Below are 8,110 nucleotides of genomic sequence, written 5' to 3'. Positions count from 1 at the left end.
TATGCATCCGAGTTAATTGGACCGCTCTGTTAAAACATTTCCCTTTTTGATTTGATAATAATCCATGCGCACGTGACAACTTACCCTAGTAATATTTCCACTATTCTATCTACTTAAAGAAAACAGATTTCAGATTTGGTCTACTTTTCATGCAAACTATTCTTGTTTTTGTTTGTGGTAATATAAAACATGACATTAATATCTAACCTCTGAAGTGAAATATTTGATACAACTCTCTTACTTTGGAAACAAGAACATGTTGAGAGTGATATCTGACCAATGCAATCTCACATACCCTATACTGTCTATTGACAAACAAACTATGTGAATGAAATCTATTACAGATATAATAATCAGAACAATATAATTTGACTTGGACAAGAAGGAGATGAAACAAAATTGAATGTCTTTGACACCACTCTAAAGTTGTTCTAACTACTATTCTCCTTCAAACACAAAAATCTTGATTTCTACTAGCTTCTCTTTCAATCACATTAGATTTTTTATCTTCGAATCAAACAACCATGTAGTTTCACTTCTCTCTCTATATATAGACCAGAACTTGTGTCTCATTTCATCAACATTGTTTCATTATACATTCATAGAGAAACATGGGCGTTTCCCTTTTTTCGTCACATAAATTCCCATTGTTCTCTTTATCATGGATCATTTTTTGTACATTTGAGCTTGCATTGGCAGGAAAAACCAGACACTACCATTTTGATGTACTTCTACTTCCTTAAAACACTCATTAATTGTACATTTTAGTTTCTTTTCCTTTCTTTAGTCTTCATGTAGCAAAATTGAGGTCACTCACTAATGCAGATAATGTACCAAAATGTGACAAGACTGTGCCACAGCAAGAGCATGGTGACAGTGAATGGTCAATTTCCAGGACCTCGCGTTGTAGCTAGAGAAGGTGACAATCTTCTAATCAAAGTGGTCAATCATGTGCAGCATAACATCTCCATTCACTGGTAAACAGAATTCTATTTCCAAAACAAAATTGCTAGTACAAAGAAGTAGTGTGTTAAAACTTGAGAATAAAATTAATGTGTAAAAAACTTTACTATTTTTTATATAGGCACGGCATTAGACAACTTCAAACAGGATGGGCTGATGGACCAGCATATGTGACCCAATGCCCCATCCAAACAGGTCAAAGCTATGTTTACAATTACACAATCAAAGGCCAAAGAGGCACACTCTTTTGGCATGCCCATATATCTTGGTTAAGATCAACTGTCTATGGTCCACTCATCATACTTCCCAAGAAAAATGTTCAATATCCTTTTGCAAAACCACACAAGGAAGTTCCAATCATATTTGGTAATGATATCTTGCTCAAGAGATTATTCTACCCTTTTTAAATTTTCACAAACTAATATTTATTTCTTCAATTTTTTAGGGGAATGGTTCAATGCAGATACTGAGGCTATCATAGCACAAGCCCTGCAAACTGGGGGAGGACCAAATGTTTCTGAAGCCTACACAATTAATGGACTTCCAGGCCCATTCTATAACTGCTCTAAAAAAGGTATCAAGTGCAGATAAGTGTATCTTCTAAGAATAGTCCCCATATACTAAAATATTGATGCAAATAATTACTAAAATTGAATATGAAGTCTTATACATAACTACATCATATTCCACTTCATAACAATAGAAAATACAAAGAAAAAAAACGGCACTCACCAAATGTACATTCACAAGTTTAGGCGCCAATTTCTTTAAAGCATATAGAGTTCTTTATGAAATGGTATCAGCAATATGGTTGAAACCCTTGTAAAAAATCATTTATTACAGATACATTCAAGTTAATGGTGAAGCCGGGAAAGACTTACCTTCTACGTTTGATCAACGCTGCACTAAATGATGAGTTATTCTTCAGCATTGCAAATCACACCCTCACAGTTGTCGAAGCAGATGCGGTTTATGTAAAACCTTTTGAGACTAACACAATCCTTATTGCACCTGGCCAAACCACTAATGTTCTTCTCAAGACCAAGTCTCAATATCCCAGTGCGGCATTCTTAATGACTGCTAGACCGTATGCCACTGGCCTTGGAACTTTTGACAACACAACTGTTGCTGGTATCTTGGAATATGAATCCCCATCTAATAATCATCTCAACCGAGTTGTTTCGCTATTCAAACCTACTCTCCCAGCACTTAATGACACTTCTTTTGCAACAAATTTCACCAACAAACTCCGTAGCCTAGCTAGTGTCTTATTTCCAGCTAACGTTCCCCAGAAAGTTGATAAGCGCCTTTTCTTCACGGTAGGTCTCGGCACAAATCCCTGTCAGAAAAACCAAACTTGTCAGGGACCCAATGGAACAATGTTTGCAGCATCAGTGAACAATGTATCTTTCACACTCCCAACCACTGCACTTCTCCAATCTCAATTCTTTGGGCAATCCAGGGGGGTCTACGCCCCTTATTTTCCAAGCAGTCCCTTGCACCCATTCAATTATACTGGAAACCCACCAAACAACACCATGGTGAGCAATGGAACAAAGGTTGTGGTTCTTCCTTTCAACACAAGTGTGGAGCTTGTGATGCAGGACACTAGCATTCTTGGTGCGGAAAGTCATCCTCTCCATTTGCATGGATTTAACTTCTTTGTTGTTGGACAAGGATTTGGTAACTATGATCCAAGTAAGGACCCATCAAACTTCAATCTTGTTGATCCCGTTGAAAGGAACACAGTCGGCATCCCATCTGGTGGATGGGTTGCTATCAGATTCCTAGCAGATAATCCAGGTAAGTTCATAATTTATTCATACTATCAAAAGTGATATTGGTTCATACTCATAGATTACAAAAAGAAAGAATGCAATTACATATCTTTAATTTTGTTTGAACTGCAATGCAGGGGTATGGTTCATGCATTGTCACTTGGAAGTCCATACAAGTTGGGGTCTTAGGATGGCATGGATTGTTTTGGATGGAAAACTCCCAAATCAGAAGCTGCTTCCACCACCAGCTGATTTACCCAAGTGTTAATTAACTTGAACCTAAAATTGCTTTATTTTGATGTAACATTTTGGCCCTTTTTGTTATTCAACACTGGGCAGTTGTTTTTCCTTAATTGCTTTAGGGGCTTGACGACGTGAAGTTGCAACTTTCTCTTTCTTTGTTTGGATGAGAGATTTATTTATACAATATGCCTTAACTATACAACTGTATTCCATTTGTTTGAGTGATAAAATCATGTTAAATTGTTTTTGCATATGTTATAAGATCTTTTCATACTTTACATTAAAAAACTTATGAAAATAAGTTGAAAAAAAAGCCTGTTAAAAATGTTATAAGTAATTTTCATAACTTCTTCTAATCAATTTCACAAAATTTATGTCACTAGATAAGATAAAATGAACTAATCCGTACTACACTCAATATTGATCGGAATTTGTTTCCGTAGAAAAAAAAAATTTGAAGTGTGTGAATGATATTGATGGATAGTAAAATACTTAAAATGTTGTTCTTCTCAATCCACCTTTGTATTGTATACTTCCTTCCTTCCTTCTTTTCACACCTGAAATAGATGATAAAATTGAAAATGCCAGTCAAACTCAAACTCAATCAAACCGCAAAGCATATATGGAAAGTTATGTTTGTTGCAAAAATTAATTTCCACCATTTCATCTCAAAACCTAAATGATACATGATTTTGAATAGATTTTCCCTCCTTTTGTCTCAGTTACCTGCGGTGCACTCACGCCATTACCGCACGATTTAGTCATCTTCCTCCCATGAAGAACGCAACAGCGTTGTCGTCTTTTTCTTCATCAATTCCACCTCTGTAAAAACACTAATTATCATTTTCTTCCATCACAGTGTTATGCGTCTGTATGTATGTAGTGCGCGTTTGTTGGCACCGGGATCAGAGAAAGCAAATGGTGAACTGCGCACGGTTTTCTCTATTTTAGCCACAGTCAAAAGTGGGGGTTTTGGTATATTCATAATAAAAGAAAGAGGGGGTTTTAGTCATTTTGCTTTTATTTATTTTGGTCATTGACGTTGTTATGCATTATTTTTTGAGGGGGTTTTAGTTGTTTAATAAAAGAAAAATAGATGTCTGTATGTCTTTTTATGAAGTTTTTATCGTACGTCGCATTAAAAATAATATTATTACTCTTTGAAAATGGTAAATAAAGATATTTAAAATTATATTCAATAACGGAAACATACAAAATACTATTGATACTGTGTAATCAATAACGTTCTTTAAAATCAATAACGTTCTTTAAAAGGAATGCCGAACATGAAATCTTTATCCAAAAAAAATTCTTTTTTCCTGCCATTGTTTTCTGTAGTAAAGTAAAAATATAAGACTCTCATATTAGAAGTTTGTTAGAGAAAAAGATAGTGAAATTAATATTAAGCAGTGCAATATAATATTTTTTATCTTGGAAAGATTCAAATCAATTATGCATACATCCCTCTATCAATGCGCTCTTGAATTTTAAAAAACTACAAATACATGACGAAATGTCATATCATCAAACAAATACATTCAAAACATGTGATTCGGTTGAATATAATATGGTTTATTGTGACATAAATAAATGTATACATGGATAATGGAGGTACTTTGTTTTAGTTTAGATTTGGTAGAACAACAACTCTGACTTATTTTTGAATTACGTAGGTTTCTGGTAAAAGAGAAAATCAACAGACTTAGTAAACATATATGGTTTTATTTACATAAATCAATAATAAAAGTTAAATTCATGCATTCAAAAATATTCTAGAGATGAATATTCTTAAATGAATAAAATAAAAACCTCTTCATCCTTTGAGATATTATTTCTCTTTTCACCATTTTTCAAAGTTGTGTTTTATCTATTATCATTGTGGAACTCCTGTCGACAGAGTAAATTTTTAGATGTTTGACCTATTTTAATAAGGATGATAAAAGTAATAGTGAGAGAGTGGTGAAAATGCAACAAACAGTTTTTTATACATATTGCAAAAAAGTTAAATTCACCTTATTATCGAGTTTTCCGATGGATGAAATTATTTGTTCATCCTTCCATGTGTTCCATTTATCTTCAAAGTATCCTATCTAAAATTTATTGCATAATAATAGTGAAAATACTTATGAAGCAATTGACATATAATATAAAAGCATAAAGGAAATGATTAAGTATAACTTACTTTTATGTCAAAGAAAGTTTCAATATTCTTCCGCCTCAACTCCTTACATAATTGGAAGATTTTATTGTGTTCTAGTTTGGCTGTATATTAAAGCAAAATAATATTATAGTTAGTTATTATTTATCATATAAAGAATACAATATAATCTTGGTATTTGGTGTAACCAAAATGAGAATCAATCTGTGAACAATTTTTTTAATGTATTTAATGAATACATGCGAGTGCGATAAAATAATTTGTTTAAAGACTATATTTTTAGTGTAGTCACCATCTTCTCCTTTCAATTTTTCTTCCCTGGTTAAATTTTTTGTCATAGTCTGTGAAACACCTCTGGATAAAGCCACATATAACTGTCCATGACTGAAAATATGTCGTGGAAGATATATTCTAACTTTTGGAATTGTTTGTCCTTGTGATTTATTTATTGTAATTGCAAAACTTAGTCGCACATGAAACTGCTTTCTACTAAGGACAAAAGGTAACCCATCACTTGCAGATGTTTTTATTTTAATTCTGGGCAAGAAAACTCGTTTTCCTGTGTTGTTTCTTGTCAAGATTTCCACATCCAACATGTTCATAAATAAAGCACGACATAATAAACGTGTCCCATTACACAAACCATATCTAGGATTTAGATTTCACCACAACATCAATGGTGCACCCTTTTTATCTTTAGAATATGTGGTAGCAAACTACCTTGTGCAATTAAGTTTAAGAATTCTTGCTGGTATAAGTTATGATTATCCCTTTCAACATCTTCAAACGACAACAAATTACGCTGTTCTCCTGGAAATTGGTCAATAATCATATCATTCAATTTTTGGACATCATTATTTGTTGTTGTCAAAATAGCTTTTTGTACCATATAAGGGGCATCTCAACCACGCAATTCTAAATTAGGAAAATTATGTTGGATAAGTACTTGTATGAAATGTTCACCTTCCCACGGGATTGCAATATATGAAGCTAACCTCACCATGCCATCTGGTTTGGTAGGTTTAACACCATCATCAATGCACATAAGAAAATCTGCAAACTCTTGATCATGCAATGATCACATATTTTGACGCAAACGTAAAATCTTGGTATGAGCTCATAAATGAGACGGAACAATACATGCCAAAATCATTTGTGTCTTAGTACATTTTCTTACAACAGGAAGAACTTGACGAAAATCTCCCCCCATGATCATAACTTTTCCACCAAATGGACCATTGTTGCTACAAATGTCTTGTAATGATCGATCTAAGGCTTCTAAGCAATTTTTGTTTTGCATTGAGTGTAACACCCCGAATTTAATTAATTAATTAATTTGAATTATTTAGATTTTTATATGATTAATGGATGTTTTAAATTAATTGTGTATGATTGTGGGGGTAGGTATCCTTGAAATAGAAGTATGGAGGGAGTAAGAGTTTGGTATAGTCGTTGATAATTAATTAGAATTTTAATTAGTGATTGAAATAAATAGTATTTTATTCGAATTAATTAAATAAACAATGAAATAACTAGAATATGAGCATCTTAATTAAATAATGAAATTTAGTTATTTTACTTATTTAATGGGGATAATGAGAATTTTTTATAATTAGCCTATAACTATTTTATTTAATTGGTTGGAATAAAATAGAAGAGTAGAAATAGTAGGGAGAAAAAGAAGAATATTATTAGTATTATTTTATTAATACCAACATAGTAGGCTCCCCAAAACTCGTTACCACCAACATAGGTAAGGCTTCACTAATCCCCTATAATAAGAATTAGCTACTCGCCCCCTATCCATCACAATATAATTGAGGCTCACCAAAATTAGACCGAAGCCCGTACACCAAGATGCATGACTCTCAAATAACATGCATTAACACAACAAGGTTCACCTAAAGGATCCCCACACATATCTCATCATTTATGCATCACATCATTCATCATGCAACAACCAATTCATTTTGCCACATGAATAATATTAACAAACATCAGCAACTCATCAACATCTTAACATCATCGACATAACAACATAATCATCACACCACGATATTACAACAATGCAACGATTCATCAACCAAACGTATAAACCAATACATTTATTAACATACTGATGCGGTGTTTCGCAAGTATACGAACGCGTCAGAGTAATATAAAAGATTGTCGAATCCACAAAGACCAAGTGTCAATCTATCGTTATCTATTGTTATGGTGTTTATCAAAGGCAATCGAAAATAGATGTTTTTTAGAGTGTGCAATGAAAAGTAAAGTATTAAAGTAAAGGTTAATTAATAAAGACAGGATCGAATGTAATTCACATAATCAATTAATAATCCAAGTACTTGCTAGTAGAGCTACTTATGGGCAGTGTTTCCTACTTTAAAAAGAACTAATTTAACAGGAACTGTCGCTTTCGCGTATTCAGAACCGAGTTGTACTCCCTAATCAAACCCTCTTATTGTCACTTATAAAAAGGCGCGCATTGCGTTAGAGTAGTAAACCTATTTTTAAGAAATATAGTATCTTGACTAAGTTGGAAAGTATTATAACCTGGATTTCTTAACCAAAAGAGGTTCTCACGAACCTGACTCTAAACTTATAAATGCATCCGAAAATAGTTTTAAAATCTCTTTTCTTCTTAATGTTAAAAGCTCCTAATGAACTAAACAAAGCGCTTTCGCTGTTTTTGAAATAGTTAAAAATAATTAAGTTTAAAAAGACGTTGGACGACTTTCGATCTTACCCAACGGAATTGAAGTGCGGGAAAACTTAATTTGAAAGTTAAAATAGACCTTAAGTGTTTCTACGAACAATTGTACGGATTATCGGTTCAATTATGATCCTTACATTCTAACCTTATAAATTTAGCTAGACATGGTAAAGTAAAAGTGCATTAAAATAAATAAAAGTAGTGCGAGTGCGGAAAGTAAATAAAAGTAAAGCGAGTGCGAGGAAATAAATA

At 33.0% G+C, this 8,110-nt stretch overlaps 1 protein-coding gene and 1 long non-coding RNA gene across 2 annotated transcripts; one reads left to right on the top strand and one right to left on the bottom strand.

Moving 5' to 3' along the window:
- The first annotated feature begins 576 nt into the window (after positions 1–576).
- Positions 577–3,237, top strand: LOC127127702 (laccase-17). The gene is made up of 6 exons (XM_051056953.1): positions 577–725; positions 826–977; positions 1,085–1,329; positions 1,409–1,537; positions 1,807–2,766; positions 2,879–3,237. Exons 1-6 carry the CDS (start codon positions 612–614, stop codon positions 3,007–3,009), a joined length of 1,731 nt encoding a protein of 576 aa, XP_050912910.1. The 5' UTR covers positions 577–611; the 3' UTR covers positions 3,010–3,237.
- LOC127127703 (uncharacterized) lies at positions 2,609–3,946 on the bottom strand. The gene is made up of 3 exons (XR_007805433.1): positions 3,711–3,946; positions 3,503–3,541; positions 2,609–2,750 (listed from the first exon to the last, which is right to left on the bottom strand). It is a non-coding gene; the product is annotated as an uncharacterized LOC127127703 (long non-coding RNA).
- Between the last annotated feature and the right edge of the window lie 4,164 nt (positions 3,947–8,110).

Source organism: Lathyrus oleraceus, chromosome 3, assembly GCF_024323335.1.
Source record: "Lathyrus oleraceus cultivar Zhongwan6 chromosome 3, CAAS_Psat_ZW6_1.0, whole genome shotgun sequence".
Taxonomy (NCBI): domain Eukaryota; kingdom Viridiplantae; phylum Streptophyta; class Magnoliopsida; order Fabales; family Fabaceae; genus Lathyrus; species Lathyrus oleraceus.
This window is presented reverse-complemented; position numbering and strand designations above follow the sequence as displayed.